Source organism: Amblyomma maculatum, chromosome 4 (genome assembly GCF_055883805.1).
Source record: "Amblyomma maculatum isolate TAMU_Amacu chromosome 4, ASM5588380v1, whole genome shotgun sequence".
Lineage (NCBI taxonomy): Eukaryota > Metazoa > Arthropoda > Arachnida > Ixodida > Ixodidae > Amblyomma > Amblyomma maculatum.
This window is the reverse complement of record NC_139347.1, coordinates 18519577-18539522: the sequence shown is the minus strand read 5'-3', so window position 1 is coordinate 18539522 and position 19946 is coordinate 18519577. Positions and strand designations below refer to the sequence as shown.

The following is a 19946-nucleotide window of genomic DNA, read 5'->3' as shown; positions in this document are numbered from 1 at the left end:
GAAAAATCACAAATGTACCTCTGGCGGGTGGTAGCTGGCATGACTGGGCACTAACTGGGCGGCGACTAGTGCGACGTCACGAGACCACGTGACTCGGTAGAACTTGCAGGGGCCGTCAACTCTGGTAGCTCTTGTGGGAAGAAGGGTGAATGGGGATAGACGAACACGGAACCCTTCGACACTCAGTCAGGCACGCTACCCCTCATGTAAACCAGGACGAGCTTGCACGACTTGGTTAAAGCGGGGCTTTGCATCTAAGTCGGTTGGTCTTTAACACAATGCGGTAGCTTTCGACTGTATGCTGATGAGTGTATGCGCGAGATAACAAGGGCACAAATTAAGGGATTAGTGAATAAGCGCGCAGCAAAGTAGAATGCATGCGAATGAGGATCCGCTAGGGGAGCTGCAGGCGGAAGCCATTAACGCTCGCGCGTCATGCCCTTACAGGCGGAGTTTTTTTTTTTTTTTTTTTTTTTTTGACAAACGAGACAGCATGCAGCAACGCGAGCGAAAATGCGCTGAGGCGGTAGCCTTCAGCCGCCTAGCACCAGGACGACTTTGTACGTCTGTGCAATGCGCGAAGCGTGCCGCTTGACCTTGGTCACCGTGTAACCTTTTTGATTCATCTTCCCACGTTTTCCCTCTCAGTCAAGACTTGTTAAACGCTCACAGAATCGTAGAACGAAGCGGCACTATGACAGGGAACGAATGTATCCGTCGCAGTTAAATTACGTACCCTTCGCGATCCGATGATCCCGTGCGCTGATCGTATCACTCAAGCTCAACTGTAAAACTTGCACTTTTTTGACGATCTTAATACGGACCTGTGTAGCAGGTCGATGATAGGGAAGATTTAAAAAAGATGATAGTCATGAGAGAGAAGCCTAATGCTCTGGTCAGCACATCTCTACATTTCGGCTGTAATCATAACGGCTGTATAGGATTGAAACTGAAGTACCTGCGAGGAATTTTATTTCGAGTGATTTGATAGCAGCTACTTCATTCCACCCACCACACCTAGAAAGAAACTCAGTGCACAAGTTGGCAGGCGGCCTGACGGAAAGAAGCAGGGGAACACGTTGACAGCTCCAAGCGCAATGCTCACCTGATCATCTGCCTTCTCTGCTCGGGGTGCAGGATGATGTCTCTTTTCTCGGATAGTCCGTCGTGCAGGTTGAACGCAATGCTGGTCACCTTCTGAGTGGCCACCATCAGTGGACTGCGCAAAAGAAGACGAAAAGAAACGCCTCTCTCACGCGATGAACGAAAACCACAGTTTTCGGAATTTACTTTCACATCCCCAAGGACGAACCTGACTGTTCAGGCGGAAGCGAAAAAAGATCAAGCATCCAATGCAACCTAAAATACACAACTATGGGAGGCTCTGACCGCAAGCTCTACAGGGTTTGAACCCCATGCTCTGACGCGAAATGAGCGTGACTCGGTCAGTCAGCCTTTAATTCAATGTCTTCTTATCATCGGCGCCCAATTCGCAACGGTGGGGGATCTTCTAAGTCACCGTACACCAGCATGAAGTCCCCGTGTGAGTTGCCATCGTTGAGTATTGGGAGCAGGCCTACTGCAGGTTCCTACTTCTCACCGTCGCTTTTTCTCCCTGCGCTTATAATGCTATCGCCGCCACCGTATGTTTTACATCCTTAATTATATTATTTAAGACAGCTCGCCTCAACCGAATCGCATCCGGGTTACAAAGTTTGCGCCTCATGCGCTACTCATTTGCATACTCACTAAATTAAAGTTCTTTGAAGCTCAAAATACGAGCTTGACAGGCTGGCCGTGTCCAGAAATCAGAGCGAAGTCACAAAGTTATCGCGGCGCCCTCTGCATAAGCCCCATTTCTAAGTTGTTTTATTAACACGAGCCTTGCGATGTATGTACATTTGGGCTACGTTTCTCCTCCTCCACGATTCGCTTCTCTGAAACGCATCGTCCGGCTGATCAGAAATGCTTCTGTCTTCGGTGTACTAACCTTGACAGATTGTTCCGCGGCAAAGTTACTACAGGGTGAAAATGTGGCCGCAAATTGAAAACATCCGCTTTGAACTCTAGAGATACAAATGTTTCTACGTCAAACATTTCTCAATTATTCCTTCGGGCTATTTCAACACCTGGAGGTATATAAAAAGTTAGTCGTTTTCTTTTCCTCCTTTTCTGCCACGTCCGTAATATATATATATATATATATATATATATATATATATATATATATATATATATATATATATATATATATATATGGGTTCGGTTCCCACCATCGGCACGTTGTTTTTTCTTCTACTTTGTGTTAATTTATCTTTCCCCTAAACAGATTACATTACTAATCTCTGTGATTATCCAAGTAAACATTAAAAAAAAAAAGACATAAAGTACCATCCCCAACGCTTTCCTTGGCCTCGCCGACTGTTGGCTTCTTTCCTTCATGTATTATAACGAGCACCGTCATTTCCCCTAATTGATCTGTTTATATATATATATATATATATATATATATATATATATATATATATATATATATATATATATATATATATATATATATATATATATATATATATATATATATATATATATATATATATATATATATATATATATATATATTATAGCTCGCGCGCATATAATCATGGCATATGTTGGTTATGGTAACACTAGGTGCATGATAATTACCGTGCATCCAGCTTAACTGAACCCATCGCAGAGCAAAGGCGCCTTCAATATATCTCCAAATGAGCCGGCATTGTACCAGCTACATTCACATAATCCCCCCCAAACATCTTAATCCCATCCGACCGCCTAACTTTGCCAAGAAACATGCCCCCACCACGCACGCAGCGACAGCCAGTCAAAATGGGGCGTAAAACTCCGAACTAGAAATCAAAGAAAGCAACAACATCGGACTTCTGTACGACACAGGCCCCGGTAGGGCATACATGGCCGGCCCGTATGCACATCTGTAACTCCTTGTGGTCCAACTGAAATAAGGCTGTCTTTCCTCGCCAGGGGGCACTCTCGCATGCTTTCGCGTGCGTCTTCATATCTAGGCGCCTCATACACTGAAATTATTGTGCAATAGAGTGTAGCACGTTATTATACACTTACAGTTTTGTTCCACGACCCGCGTCGCGATAAACAAAGGCTCGCTCGATAGTATTTATTCACCCTCGCATGGTTTCTGCGACCCGAATAGAAAGGTAATGACATTATCTTAAAGTCCTATCAGACCAACGCTACCTAGATAGTGAAAGCACACACACACACAAAAAAAAGCGCCGAATGCGCCGCATACGAGCGTCGCGACGCTACGCTCGAACGCTGCGCGGAATGAAAGAGAGCATGCGGGGACCAGATGAGGGCCAGCGTTACCCGGTCACGTCCAAGTGGTACCCGCCGTAGTCGTAGATCTGCCGCATGATGTGGATGGCCGATAGGTATCCCATGCCAACCACCAGCGCTATCCTGCGGGAGAATGGGATGGGGAAATAGGAAGGAAAAGAAAAGAGGGATAAAGGACAGATGCGCACAGCCACGCCTAGTCCTACGACAGAGAGAGCCGAAAAAGTTGCAGCACGCATAATTCGCAAGTACAAACAGAACACGCTGGTGCAGTGGCTGTGGCATACGGCCGCCAAGTATACATTTCCTTCTCGCGTTACCATGTTTCGATGTAACGAATGAATGATACGCGAAACGTCAAGGCGCCCGAGTCCTGAGGCTTCGAAACACCGGCCGAGGCCGCCAGAATATTAAAATTAAACCGCACCGCCTCGCAGGTTGCTTCATTTTATTGGGGACGCAAAAAAAAAAAAAAAGGTTGCAAGACCGCGCTTAACCCTGCTTAAGAGCGGAAATGGCGAAAGCCACTTTAAGCCCTGTTTTCATTAACTGCATCGTCACTGTCATCGGTACCATCAGCATCATCATCCCCACTATCGCTACTACTATTCTCATTACCAACTAAATGCACCCTCATTGTCATCGCTACTATCAGCACTGTCATTAACTGCATCGTCAGTGTCATCGCTGCTATCACCATCATCGCTATCGTTACTATCTTCGTTGTCATCAACTAAATGCGCAGTCATTGTCATCGCTACTATCATCATCATCACTAACTGTAGCGTCATTATAATCGCTACTATCATCATTATGCTACCACTAACTGCATCGTCATTGCCATCGATACTATGATCCTTGCACTAGACAAGGAGAATTATGTCAGTTTCTCGCGAGCCCGGCGTGGAGTAGTGGTTTGTGCACTCGGCTCGGAATCGCAGTGATAGTGGTTCGATTCTCGGCGGAGACAATAAATTTTCAAGTGTTAGTGCGATGGACGTTTTCTGATCACTCTTTCTGGACACGGCGCGCATAAAAAAATACAGACTTTCGCTTCGAAACTAACCGCAAACGTAAATCCCTTGTGGCAATTTTTATGTTGAGAGACCTGAATATTGGTTGCAGTATTTGAAGTGTAGAGGGGCAGATGTACCTAAAGCCATATTACGCCAAGCGCAAGGCAGCATAATGTAGCTAAGGCTACAAAGAATGCATCTTCTTGATGGCGCAAAGATGGACACAGAGAGAGCAGAGACACGTGGCAAATTGTGTCTGCGCTATTGGCCGCATTTGCTAGCAGTATAGTGCAAAGCTATTTTATAATGAGTTCATCAAAATTGGAAACAGGGGGCTTCAAAGGTGTGAAAGTGTTAAGAACAAAAAGCCATCGCTTGCTGATGCTAACTTAAAAAAAAATTAGATTAGAGCATTAATTGATCAATGAACTGAAAAAAAAAATTAAAACATGACAAATTGGAAAAGGGAGTTCAGGGGTATCAAATCCTCAGAATGTAAAACCGATGTTTGATACCGCTAATTAAGAAAATTTAGAGTGTAACTGATCAATTTAATTAAGAAAATAAGACAAAGAAAAGAGGGTAAAAGGTGTTAAATGCTCATAATGAAAAGCAAGTACATGCTGATAATATGTATTTGTGTATAAAAAATAAAAAATATATAAAAACTGACACATCGCCCATATGTGTGAAAAGCTATATCGCGCCTTAACGGCGGAGCTTAAGTGTCCATCTAATTTCTTTCCACGCACACGGGAGCGAACAAATTTTTCACTTACTTGTGCATATTTTCTGGGCTTGCAAAGAGTATGACAATGTAAACAAGGGTGGCTTGGACAACAAGATGGAGGATCTGGCTGAAAATAACAAAAAGCAAAAGAGAGTCACAAAGCATGCGCTCACAACAAAAGCTATTGAAATGAATCAACAGCAGAGATGATGTGCAAAACATATGTCGGTGCGTTCTCCACGAACTTTTATGGATAAGTTCGGCTTCAAATACAGCCATGCTGAAAATAACAAAAGGCAAAAGAGAGTCGCAAAGCATGCGGTGACAACAAAAGCTGTTGAAATGAAACAACAGCAGAGATGACGTGCAAAACATTGTCGTTGCGTTCTCCACGAACTTTTATAGAGAAGTTCGGCTTCAAATACAGCCATGCCAGGCGCGCGCCTCGAACGGAGATCACGTTTAATTAGCAACAAAGGGAAGTAGTTTTACTTCGCTCTCTCGTTCTTCTTGCTTTATTTTTTTTTTTAATTCAGCGCACTGCCCATGTGACACAAAAGAAGCAGCCGCGTGCAACGAATGCACATGTTTAGTAAATATCAAAGCTACGCCAGCTTCGAACGCTCTAAGAAGTAAATGGGTACTGGCAACGCCTTTCGAACGAGTAGAACACCGCACCGCAGAAAAAATCACTAAAAGACTATTATGCGGCGCACGCACGCGGATAGAAATGACTGGAGCCCTGTTAAGTAATTTACTGCACTAAACACGCACTGCTACTTACGTTAACGCCGAGGATTTGTTGGTCATAGCACTGAAACGTGAAGAACGAACACAGAGCGGTGTTTCGCGGCGAACCCTGAAGATTTATTCAGCGGAATCAGTGTTTTCCTTGTCTTCGACGAGTTTCATCTCCTCGGAGGGTCGTCATTATAAAACAGGCCCATAAAAACGTGAATGGTATACCCCCGAATCTTTTCGAGCAGCGGCAAGCCTATGCATTGGTCTCGCAGACACTGCGACAGTTGGGAGGCAGTACTCCTATTCTGAAGTACGCAAGTATACATAGATCCGTTGACTGGTAAACACAGTGAGCGTCGTTGTTAACGTGCATTGTCGTTTTTTGTTGTTGTTTTTGTTTTCGCACGGCTAGCTAGGAACCAAAAGATCACCTTCCCCCTTTCTTTTTATTCGTCAGAATCCGCAATGAAAGTTATTTGCGAGATATGCGGCTCACGGGTGATCATACAGCGATGGTGCAAATACAAGCGCATAAATTATAAGCATCGTTCAACTCCCTCTGCTCGTCAAAAGAGTGCACAGACAGTTCTACTTTCTGCTGATGAACGCATTTCACCCCTCAAGCAATCTATGTGGAGTAAATAGCTGCTAAAGAGAGCATAACAGCTGGTTCACTTCTCTTTAATACAGTTTTAGCTTTCAGAGTGTGCGGAAAGCCACGGTGTAGATTTACCTGTATTAGGTTTTTGCTAACCTCTACACTGTTGGTATTGGAAGGGAGGGTGATGTTGTGATACCTGCCATATGCTTGTTAAGATGTTCTTCGCTTTCGGTATCGTTTTTTTTTGTTTCTATATCATCGTCACTGATGTTGACGAAGATGAAAAAGGAGTTTTAAGTTTGCGCTTGTGTCTTGTGCTGTCGCATCGTATTTTGTCAGCGCACCTCAACGTTAAGGTGAGGCCTTTGCCGTCAGGATAGAGACGCATTCACTGGAGCATTCAAAAACTTGACCAAACCCTATTGCTGTCTAATTTCAAAGGCTTCGATTCCAAACATGAAAACGTCGCCGTAGCACAACCGGGTAAACAAGGATATAATTGGAGAGGGGGGGGGGGGGGGGGGGACACTCCAGCTCCGCTTTTAAGGGTATGATGCGACAACGTTAATGACTCCTGTCTATCAACTCCTTGTGGATACTTTGTCGTCGTGCACATGAATTTTGCTAATAATTATTAGGAAGTAATTACTCATTACTTCAACTGATTACTTCTCTGTAATTGTTCGGTTACTTTTCAGAGGCTATAACTGGACACTGAAATCAGTTTTACATAAGTTGCATACATGTTACATTTCAACATTATACTAACGTTGGAAATTAATACATAATGTTATACGCTGCATCGGAACGCTAATCAAAATATAAATATAAACGCTAGTGAAATATTATATAATAAATTCTACTTTAACTGCTCATAATGTAAGATGAATGTCTATGTATTTACTGGTATTCACAGCATAATCTCAATCGTCATATCAGCGAACAGATATAGGCAGTTCCTCATCGTCATGACGTCTGCGTCCTGCGTGAGGCCAGGGAGGGAACACTAACTACACCACTGTCCTCTGGTAACATGCGCCCTCAAGCCAATCTCGCTCGCCACACTGTGCTCTGTAAAAGAATGCAATCCCTCTGCGGTGACCACCTGCGTGCCGTCCCGCTCCTAACTGCTATATTTTATTTACGTTTCAAGCCCTGAAAGCTGTGCCACAAATGATCGCTTTGATCTTCTTTCATGCCCCTTTGCCGTCTTCTCGCTTCTTTCAGACATTTTTGATTTCAATAAGCAGTCCTTGGGTCGTACAGCTATTGTGCAGCATCACATGAACAGCGGCGATGCAGCTCTTATCTGTGTACCGCCGTCCTCATCGATTGTGCAGTGCCGAACGCCAAGTCATATAAAAGCTGACAAGACGCTCGCTCAGGATATCGTAGGACCTTAGTCGAGTTCGTGGGCATCCCCAGCCGCAGCTGGCGCTTCTGCATCGATTACCACCACTTCACACGCATCGCGAAAATAAACGCGTACCTTCTCCACAGTATTGATGGCGTAGATTGCCTCCTTAATTGGAGCTAAATGCTTTTCTTCGATCGATTATGTTTTTATAATAAGACAGCATATATTGTGCACATGGTGCGGACTTGCGAAGAAATGTATGACGGCACAAACACGATATAATCCTGGTAGCCCTCACTACGCAGCCCCGACAGTAAAGTGCAAAGTGAAATCATCGGTCAAGCTCTGTTTGATGCCGCGGCCTTCGAGATTCCCGCCGACATATAAATAAACTGCAGAAGAAGACTTCCTCCGAAGTGCCGATTTGACTGGCGACGATAAACGTTATTTCTCTCCTTTTCTCTCACTTCGATCTCCGGCAGATCGCTGTCGACGAGAAGGACCGTGAAAGAAAACAGCCTTTGTCACCCCTGGTGGTTTGTACCAATATAAATTCATGCTGTTCGGTTTCTGCAATGCGCCGGCGAACTTTGAACGAATGATGATCTCCCTTCTTTGCGGATTTAAATGGACAACCTGTCTGTGATACGCCCGCGAAGTTGTAGTTTTCTCGCCGACATTTAATTCCTTCCACCTTGGACGCCTCACATGTATTCTCACTGTGTTCCGTACAGCCGTTTTACAGCTCAATTGCCCAAAATTCCACTTTGGTAACCGTCAACTAACCCACCATTCTTGCACACATGGTTCACGCCTTCGCCTCGCGCCATCTCGCGGCATAAAAAAAAATGAACTAAAACGTTAGAATAACTATTATGATGTTGCTTTTTAAAAACTGACATGATAGAGGTGAAAACCACGTTTTTAACGTTTCACAGATTTTTTGCAGCGATAATATTGCGTCTATAATCGTCGCAGCGTAAATCGACTATTGAGAGGTCTGCTATCGACCCTGCTATAACCGTGCTGCTCACGCAATGGGCTTGTTCACGGCTTGACGAAAGAGAACGTTAGTCACGTTTTTTACTGTTTTATTACTGATGCTGAAGTGTACATGCTTCTCGGATGCACTCATACACACAGCTGTAAGTATGAAAAAATGCAAAAGGCTATAAACGAGACAATTACGGAGGAAAGGTGATACCCGGCTGCAGCAAAAGAAAAGCTTTGTGCCGTCGTTACACCTGTCATCTGCAGTCACTAGGCGAAGAAACCAAAAACAGCAACTAGTTTTAATAATATACAGGCAGGCTAAAATCCATGAGCAAACAAGCAGACATCGTCAGGTGAACTCATTCTTCCGAGATTACACTGAAAATGCGCGGAAGAGTTGCCATGCCGTCTTGACTCCAGGCGTCTTGACTCCAGGCGTCTTGACTCCAGGCGAGGTGCCCAAAGAGCAACGAGTTCGTCGATAACATCAAGACTCAAGCAACGGTCATCGTCAAATTAAAATCCGATCAAGTAAACAGACCAACCGCATCCAACTCTTTAGCAAAACTCTCAACCGCGCGCTTTCTTCTTGCGCGATTGAAGAATCTGCAGTGCTAAGAATCTCACGCCCATGAAAGCAGCTCAATTAGCCTCTAGCTACACGTACACATTGACGTCACAACCCACATTTGAAAGATCCTGCATATGCATACTCCGGCGCTCGCAAAGAGCACGACTACTGTCCCTGTAACCACCACAAGCACGACTAGCTCAGAGCGATCCGCACACTGCTCGCCATTTTTAGACAGCAAAGTAGTCTGCATCGATGTTGACTTCGGCGAAGAAGTCTTCGTGAGAATTAGAATGCGTTCCAATATGGCGCTAGCTGTCTAAGTAGACGTCTACTATAGGGGGTATTGGAACGCACCCAGAGTATACATATGAATCGCACGTGGAAAACGTGAGAATGCGGCCATACGCTGTGGACGCCTCCCCAGGAGACCACCCTCTAAGATGAGCTTCCATTTTCCCTTCACAACTCTCGCACCACCGCCGCTGCCACCCAATTCAATTTTTCGTTACATCAGCTACGCTAGCAATGAACGGTCGTCTGTACCGGTGCCGGAGAAAAACGATCTTTGGTTAATCCGTCTTGGTCTGGAAGCAACTGCGCAGTTGACCAGCGAGGCGAAGTCTCTCAAGAGTACAGCCCCCGAGCTCGCTACGTCTTCCTCGACAATAAGAATTCAATCGAAACAAGCTGATATAGTCGAACGACCTTGATTCTCTAAGCGCAGCATTCTTAGGAACACTTCCTTGTCACTCGCTAACCGGTGTTACTGCTTCACCAGCAATACACACCGTTTGCGACAGCAGATATACCTTTGCTCCTTTGTTCAGCGCGCTGCGTTCGTTCCGAAAAGCATGCCCAGCCGAGGCCGGCTTGCTCGATGTGGCCATCGCTATAAAGTTCATGCTCATGCCTAATGTCGAAGACGAGATATGCTACAAACTTCAGTGAGACAGTTGCGTGACTGTTATGGCTATACATGCAGCTCTTCCCCGCGATTAGGTGACCACCATTGCACGTGCTTCGAGTAGTCTTCGTTGTCACTGCAGGTGGGAAACGCGGTCTTATGGGCGCCTCCAGCAATAGCAGCTAAGGCGCGATGGCAGTCTTTCAGTACGTGTGTATATACGTACCGCATTAGTTATAAAGAAAGCAGAGAAAGGGGCCGATATTTTGAGAGAGAGAGAGAGAGAGAGACGAAGTCAACTTTCTATCGCTGTTTCGCGACTTATGCCCCACAGCCTGGAGGAGTAACTTTTATGGACCTTATCGAACATGTACCAACGGCTACATGCATCGGAATTCCTAACTGAACATACTCTCGCACAGTGTTTGAAAGTCCTCTCATACAGATGCATTGCTCTTTCTTAAGGAAGATTCCATCGCTAAATTGTGGAGTATTTCGAAACCCTCATTGCTTATAAGCGTAACAAGATTCCAAAAGCATCCATCGAGGTCAGAACTCAGGAAAGGCCCATTCGCCGGCAGACGCAGTAACCGTACTACGAACAGAAACTCGTTTCAAGCCACGCCCGAAACGAGGAGACAGCAAAGGTGAAAGAACTGATATCCTGTCTAGACGAGCGTGGAAATATTCTCGCACAGCCTCCTGTGCTACGTGCTTTATATCGTCGTCGTCTTCCTCCTATTTCCTCCGCTCGTACTGAGCCTGCAAATGTGTGGCGCTGCCACTGCAGTCGTGCAATGAATTGCAACATCTGCTGCTGCTCAGGTTAGCTAGTTGTTCACTTTTATTTGATGCTCCCAGCCTTCATCTGCGAGACTCCAAGTAGCCACAGGGAATAGTTGCGTAGGTTTCAATGCGAAGTATCGCACCTGCTGTGATCAAGGAAGTGTTTTTACTCCTTGGTGCTGTAAGGGTGCTGCGCGACACAGCCACCCCTCTAGGCATTTTAAACCGCGAGGGAGCGGTACGTCCATTTATTTTAATTTTCGAAGTTTATTTTTTTTTTTTACAAATATATACAGTATAGTCGCGCGTGATATGTTGAGCGCCGCGACAACGAACGACCGAAAACTTAACTATCGCGTCAAACGCACACGCCGATGCATTTCAAGGAAGAATTTTTTTTAATTTTCATCGCGTTTTGCAATTCCGCGTGGCGTTGTGATGCGCCTAGGCCACTTCGAAGTTTAAAAAGGAAAAGTAAACATTCCTTACAATTCTCCGTTGTCTATTCATCGTTCAACATTGAACCTTCACTTCTACAAAGGCCGGATAGCTCTAAACGATATCGTCTCTCTCTCTCTCTCTCTCTCTCTCTCTCTCTCTCTCTCTCTCTCTCTCTCTCTCTCTCTCTCGGGCAAAAAAAAAAAAAGAGAGCTAAGCTTACTGGCTTAGCGCATTGTTAAGCGAAAACTGGTTGGCACTAGCAGCCGAGTGGTCTATTCCACCCTATTCCACTTGCGGTGTCCTGTTCGATAGCGTTTCCGGCAGGTAAGGTCTGGCGCATGCAAGCAGCGAAGACAGCGGTGGTGGCAAAAGCATATTAAGCACGAATTGCCTTTAGCCCCATTGTCGGCGCGCACCGCCGGAAAGAACAGGGCGCCGAGCCGGAGAATGAGACGAACCGAAGGAGAACCTCAAAGCTAATTAACGAACTTTCGTGGGTCACCCCGTGGCGACGCTGCACTACCGCAGGAGCAGTGCACGCGTTAGAAAGCATTCTCCTTCACTCTGCGCTGGTATCCTGGCGCAATACTGGAAATGAACTCCTTGGCGGGCACCTCGAACGCGCCGTCAACACGAAAGCCAGCATAAACTTTTCGCAAAACTGCAAAATGCACAAAACTATTCCTTCTCGGGAGGGGGGATGGGGGGGGGGGGGGACCTCAAACGCATTCTCCGCTTTTCTTTTTTCCAAGCGTGGTGTGACACTGACTCTGCCGATGTATGCTCTACTGGCTCTTTCAACTAAGGTTCGGTTGGTTTATGTAGTTTAACGTCCCAAAGCGACCCAGGTTATGAGAGACGCCATAGTGGATGGCTCCGAATAATTTTGGCCAATTGGGATATTTTCACGTGCTCTGACGTCGTGTATACAGTACAAGGGCATCTTACTTTTGCACCTCCACCGAAAAGGAACCGCCCCGGCCGGGATTTAATCCTGCGTCCTTCGGTTCAGCAGTCGAGTTCCCTAACTTTTGAGTCATCGTGATGGTGCTCTTCAACTAAGGTAATAAAGGTTTCGCAAAAAAAAAAATAATAATAAGGATGACAGTTTAAAAAAAAAATAGTGGCCATTTAAGCTCCGCCTTTTAACTGCGCGACAGGATAGTTTCAGCGGTTCCTCTCGGCCACACTTAAACGGATATAGTTCCTTCTTTGACAATCACACAACGCATTGTAAACACCTCATCATAGCACCCAACCATTGCACCTTTTCTCTTAACACTCGTCGCAATCGCATATAACCATATGGTCGCTTGCGTGCACTAGACCGTCCCAGAAATGCCCGTTGCGATTAGCTTAATATATTCTCATTTAATTAGCTCCTCTGTAATTACACACACACATAATCATCGGCATATATTCCTAAGCTACCACATTACGTGAAAGGTCATACGACATGCGTATAAAACCCTGCCAAAAGCCAAAGGCGTGCGAACATGACATGGGGGTCTGACTCGCAAGCCAAGGGTCAGGGTCCGACTCCCGACTTATTAGCTAGCCAAATTTTCTTTTCAGCAAAATAGGACATGTACATGCGTGACTTTTCAATCATACTGCGGACTGCGAATCATCAGTTCTGTATAACAATATAATAATATTTGGTTCACAGGAGAGGAAAGGCGCAGTATCTATCGCGTTTGTTCTGTGGAGACCGGATGTTTGCGACATTGTCAATGGTTCCGTTCATCGGCGTGTCGAGATGAAAAGGCGGAACACCTCTCCCATGGCGTTATTTTCCAGTGCAAGAACAAATTTTAATTGACCAACGAGCAGTGTTTCAACAGCTTGATTTATTGGCGATGTTACACGCCGCAGCCAGTCCAAGCGAAATTAAACGAAAGAAGGGGGGCAAAACAATCTTCAGAATAATTTCTAAAACGATTGGCGCCGGCGAGCCTGGGGGCATGGTTACACTTTGCGACATCACTACACATCCAGAACACACACATACGTTTCATTAGTAGCAGTATTAAAATAATGAGTCTTCACTTACTATCCGAAGCAGAAGAAGCCGAAGACCAATCCAACGGAAAGTGCCACTGCATGCCTCACCGTGGGCGACACCCGCGACGGGTGCAGCAGCAGCCGGTAGGGAAACGAGAACAGCAGGAACGCAATTTGGCAGAACAGGAAGTTGAACTGCGAAAGCCGGATAGAACAGCACATCAGGGCAATACGAATGCGCATTCGTGTCGAAGTGTGTTCACGTTCAGAAATCCAGTGGTCACCAAAAATCACGGCATCATCAAGACAGTGCTGCCGGAGGTTGGTGACGCTAAGGACAAACCTAAGTGCACCTGTGTCGATACATACGCGTTCTATTAAGACCACTCTAATCGAAATCGGAGCTGTCAAAACCGAGAAAGGGTCAAAATCGAAAGACCGTTTTCGCAAATAAGCTGCCGTGATGTCGACACGTACTCTTGGTCCGGATCCTTGAGTGTATAAGCTATACCGTCGATGAGCTCGAAACGGTGATGACAAAATGCGTTTCATTATTGGTGCCACAAGTTAGAATAGAATGGGGAAAAACAATGTTTGCTTAAATCCAATTTTCTCATCGACAAACGCGAATTTTGTTGTAAAACAACAAACATTCACTAAGCCAAGAAGAGTCACAGAATAGACAGGCCTGCGTGTCCATCTTCCTTTCTGCGCCAGTCTGTAGCATGAGCTGTATACTGCTTCCTGGAGAAATCTGAACCATCTGGCTCGTATCAGAAGCTTTCTAAGTCACAGAATCGATCATTATTAAGATTATTATTAATAAGAATAGGATCGCATGTAGTTGCCCTCGGTGTCCTTTGAATTATGAACACATGAGCATAGATTGGTCACTGTACATGAAACAGCTCCGCGCAGACTGCTGCATGGGGCTTCAGACTTGACTACTCGGTAAAGGGTTTCCTCGCTGCTGTTTTCGTGCCAGCTAGCAGCACGGTAGGAAAATACACGAGGCCAACACTCACCTGATCGCCAATACTAAATCTACATTTATCACTGACGTGACAAAACACGAGAGAAGTCGCTGTAACGCATGAAAGACCAAAGAATAGTCTGACAGTATCTTCCCAAGCTGTGTAGAACGCTTTTCTGTGTTCACCCACTATTCAGCGAACAAGAGTGAGAGCACAAAGCGAAGACGCTGAAGGAAATAAGGACGCTCGGTAACTCGCTACTTTTCTGACCCTTTGCCATCTTCCGAGCGTGCCGACCTCCTCCTACTCTCTTTCCTAAGCGCCCATCCGATAACGGCGACAAAAGGGTGGCATTACGTTCACATTCGGTGCGCTTTCACGACTGCGCTCGAAGCTGCAGTCGTGATGCTTACAGCGAATCATTCGTTTCGCTGATGCGGGGTCCGATACTCTGCACAGGGTGGTTCGCGTCTCGTGTCACATGAGGTTATTCAACTGCGCCGGTCGTGCTCGCTAGCTCCGTTATCAAGGAAAACTTGCGCTGGGAAGGCAGTGCCAGAGTCACTCTGATCGAAATAACAGTTGGCCCCATCATATCACGAATTGCACCGCTAATGTCACCGAGTGTCCCCCCCCCCCCCCCTCTAAAAAAATAATAAAAAAGCCCCTGCGCCCATTTTGGTCAGCTTCACCGCACTCATATTATAGGTGCAGAGGAGAAAGCTTCTCGTGGATAAACCAAAGAGGTTATAAAAAAAAAAAAAACTGCATTTGTTTATAAACACCTTGGGGTAACCTGCCGTTATGCCTCTATGTTCAATTAGTTCAGCCTTATGCGTAAACTAAAACGTCCCATGGCATTGCGTACAGCCCGTCACCATGCATAGCCGATCTAGTAACTTAAGGGGTCTCCTTTACATCCCCTGGATTATAGAACGTGTCAAACGCACGAGCTTGAACCAGCATTATACACGCAGCTACTTGCTTTAGAATGAAAGTTCTCATGAACGCTCCCCCTCCGAACAGTTTTGAAAGGAGTTCGCTTGGCGTCTCGTTGGCAAAAGAGCGAAAGCATTAGCAAATAAACAAATAAATAATAATAAGAAGAAGAAGAATCATTCCTAGTAACATATGCGCACAGTTTGCAAGCAATATATGCCTGGTGATCCTCATTGGCTTTTCACGTGAGCGTATGGCTAGCGGCGTTGGCTGTACAGCGATCGACAGTAGTTGAAGCTATTGTAACTTTGCCGCAGCCGACCAGCGCGTGCAGCTGACACTGTACAGATAAGAGGTCGGAATCGATGGAAGCTGTCTTAATTTATCAGCACATGGGCCCTCGGTGAGGCCCACGTGCTTGCGACTTTGTTCCGAAGGCACTCGCCTAACCACTTGTTTTTTTCCGATTGTACTTCAAAAGAAAAGGGGCGGCTTTAGCGAGCAAGAACCCTGTGTGCGGCACGGCGGTCGCTTGCGCGGGCGACTCATGTCGCTGGTGGACTGTTTCAAAACGGGAATTGCCGGAACTGGCGCGCTCCGCTGCCAGCTAGTGGTGACCGACTGCGAGGGCAAGGGCCCGGCTGTAAGGTAAATAAACTCCGCGACTACCGCGTGACAACGAAGTTTTTGAAGAGAGTGGACAAGACACCAATGAAGAAAGACTGCCCATCCGTCGCTCTACGACACTCTCTCGTCTCTGCTTGGGTAGCAATGCAAATAAGTATAAATACAATTCACCTCTTTCTTTATCTGGTACCGTGCTCCGCCTGCGGTTTTTCCTACATCAGAACTACAGCGATGATACCGTATCTCAGGTTCGGGAAACGCAAAGGATCAGCAGCCCAGGATTTATTACAGCAACTTCCTGGAGAAGTAAAGCATTTCATTTTTTTTTTTTTTCGTTCACGACCGTTTCGAAGAAATTCGGCACATTAGAAGAAAAACAGAAACGCACAAAAGTTCTGTTATTTATTTTTTAATCTTCTTTTTCATTTATAATAGAGTTCTAATGAAGTGGAGGCACGGTGCGCAAGTTATACCCGTTTCTCGGAGTTCTACGATCGGGTCAGTTAAGAAACGAAGATTCATACCTAAGGCGAAACCTTCGGTCGATTTCCAGCGATTAATGAGTGACGTACTATATAAGACGCGTGTGCCACCTGTCTATATAATGTCCGCGCCCTGCAACTGTTTAGCAGTTGCCAAAATCTCCTAACTAAGAGCGTTAGCAGCTACAACTAGCCGATACAAGTCATGCATCTGCGGCCGTCTAAATTTTCAATTTCGCACCAGACATCAAGCCGGATTTTGGAATAATTGATCTGGGTGGGGAGCCACAATTCGAACGGTTAGGAGGTTGAGTATGATATTGTTAGCAGAGCGAAAGTTCCAGTCCATTTGCGTTTTCTGCACTACCACACTCTAGACCCTAAATATACTCCCCTCCCCCCCCCCCCCCCCCCCCCCTTCCTTTTTTTTAAGACGGGCCATGCTGTCAGATGTGATGATATAGTATCGAAGATGTGATTTTTTTAAAAATATGGAGAAATTTAAGCTTCGCGTTAAGGGCGTGATGCAATAGCGGTCTGTGTTCCTCTATAATTGCACACATGCTCATTTGGGATACATTCGTGAGATACCACTTCACGTGAAAAACCACCGCTTGTTCCTAAGACCGTTTTCCCGGCGAGGAGAAAAATAGCCTCGAACCGCAAGCGCGCAGCGCCTCTCCTTCTCTCTGGTATGTGGGGACGCGGTGATAGCAGCGGGGGCACCAGGACATTCTAAAGAGAAAGTGCATGCGTTGCGCAGTCTTTTGCACAGAAAGTGTAGCCGAAAAGTGTCTAAGCTGGTTAGCTGATGTGAGCAATGCACTACCTTTACAGCCTTTTTTTATATTTTCTACGCTTTTTAAATAACCCATCCCTGTTCTTTCTTCTTTTCGCCCCTTTCTATCCTTCATTTCCCTAATCATTTCATTTCTGCCGGCCGTAGTTTAGCTGCTAAGGGGTGCCGCAGATAGCAAAATCATTTCCTTTAGTCTGACGTTGTTCAAATTAAGAAAATAACAACCAAAAGGAGATGATAAACAGAAGACAAAAGATTAACAGCGGTGGAATGCGCGTGTGCCGCTCTACGCTGTTCCAGTAGCAACTCTCATTTCGGCGAAGACGAGCAGCCTCTGAATTTCAAGGTCCAACCGAAAGTGTTTCGCCTTGGCAGCCTTTCGTGCGAGTCCCGAACACTGTGTCTATGGAGAAGGGACCGGAAAAAACTTAATACCAGTGCAACAACGGAAGACTTTGGGTAACAAGCGGATGATATTCTTTGCGGCAGATATTTACGAGATGCCGCCTGGGAAAGAAAAACTATTTCGATGCAGTCACCTGAGGTTTATGAAAGTTTGAAAGAACATGTCCCACTTGAAGACAACGATACCTAATAAATTGTTTGTCAACTTATTTAGTGAAACAGCGCCACAATATATACATTTTTTTTTAAACACGCATCTCGTAAGCTTTTGCTGCCGATAATAAATGGGAATATGATCATGGGTACAGCAGCGATTTCTTGAACTAAGCAAATCTTGCGACGACAAATGAGCTATATAATTGTTGATCAAAAGTAATTTTCGCTGAGGTCATTACGGGCCATAATTCTATCAGTTGCCCATTTTCCGTTTCATCTGGATGTCAGCATGACAGCAGCATCAGACAGACGCAGCTAGCGGCCAATCGAAGAAATTGCAGGATAGCAGCTCCTGCCGTCGACCGCATTCATCGCCACTCCTCGCACACATACCGGCAAACTGGTGGCTGAGTTATGTAAGCATTGCTGAAATCCGACTGCCTGGTAGTGGACGCATGAAAGGTACGACTTCGTCATCCAATAAAATTAGCCTAGGGCAGAGTAAATGGATCCAAAATGGATAACGAATCCTTAATAATAGAACCCCAGTGAAGGTTTGAGAACTGCCGCAGTAGCCGCCCAAGCAGTAAACAGTGTATGAATGATCGACTCACCCAACAAATGTATTAGCATTTGTTAGCATTACTCCTAAACATGACATGAAACGGCTAGTAGTAGTAATAGTAGTAGTAATACAAGCACTTTATTTTAGAGCAGAAATCAACTGCTCAAAACGAGGTTCGCCTGCCACACCAGGCCGAGCTACATTTGCTTGCTTGCATTGCTCAAATTTTTACGGTAGCCCGTCTTTAGAAATCATTTAAGGAAAAAAAAGTAAATCGAAATTTGGCCTCGCTTGCTTCACCGCCCTCGCAGCCAGTGGTGCGCTACTGCCTCTCTGTTCTACATAAAAGTTACACACTAATTGTATTCAGGCTTGTAGCCTTCAGCCGACCCGATCAGGGGCATAAATTTTGTTCATTGCTGATCAAATGGCTTAGCAGCTGCTGAAGAGCCTTTTCTTCGTTCAGCAAGGTACTTCCAGAGAGCAAAAAATTACATGCGAAAGCTCCGAAATGCCGATGTGCGCTACTTGTCGCCTGTACGCGGATGGGATCATAGAGTTTCTTACTCTTACCTAGAGGGAAAGCTGTGCTGCCGTCTATGGGAGTTTACATGGAGTTTTCAGACGGCCAGTTCAGCCACCATGAGCGCTCAAAGCATCATGGGCCGGAGAGCTACCGAGTGCAGAACTACAACTTTTGGCCAAAACTAATGCAAAGATAAACGTTGTTCTACCGTAAATAATGTCCTAAGATTGAATATTGTGACTATATTACAAAAAAGAGAGAGAAACAGAATGCCAGTGTGAGATTTATCCAATATAAGCGATGGCTCTTTCTCCTATTGGCTTAGTTTTGAGCAGCACAAATACCAATATTTCGCACTTAATAGGCAAACTTTGAAATAAAAAAATGTTATGAAAATATTTATCGTTGTGCAATCACTTAAGGAAGTTTTTAGTGGCATTTCGGGAAACAGAAACCATTTATTGGCGACGTCTGCTTTTGCGCCTTCGCTACTATGGCTTTGTGCGTACTACTATGTGCGTACATAGACCGCGAAAGCGGTCTATGTACGGCCCTTCAGATGATGATGATGACGAAAAAGAAACATCGCAGTAACGCCACTCCACGTACCCGAGAAAAACCGACTGTCCCGCAACAAGTAGCACACCGGCCCATGATTCTTAGCGCGCCCATGGTGGCTGAAGTGCAGCGCCCTCAGCTTTCCCTCTAGGTAGTGTAAGGAACTCTCTGGATGGGATCGCACATACCAGCATGGCGGTTGTTCTCAACTTGGCCGCTAGATGGCGCCACATACACAAACTGGCAGTGCCCATGATAAAACGGTCTAGCCAACGTTGGGTCTAGCAGCGTGTCTAACGCGCAACCAACGAACGGGTCGTGGGTTTGAATCTCGCCTATAACCTAAAATTGTTGACATTTATCATTTGCGAAATAAATGTCTTTGCAGAGTTAAATTCTCTGAGGCACGGGGCG

General features: G+C 45.5%; 1 protein-coding gene across 1 annotated transcript in view; it reads right to left on the bottom strand.

Annotated features, from left to right (window-relative positions):
• oys (lysophospholipid acyltransferase 6) overlaps nt 1-19946 on the bottom strand; it is a 60647-nt gene that overhangs the window by 36760 nt on the left and 3941 nt on the right. Inside the window, exons 2-5 of the mRNA XM_084600830.1 lie at nt 13551-13696; nt 5150-5227; nt 3385-3477; nt 1106-1219 (exon numbers count right to left, since the gene is read on the bottom strand). Coding sequence (XP_084456956.1) covers nt 1106-1219; nt 3385-3477; nt 5150-5227; nt 13551-13696 — 431 coding nt within the window. The remainder of the gene's footprint in view (nt 1-1105; nt 1220-3384; nt 3478-5149; nt 5228-13550; nt 13697-19946) is intronic.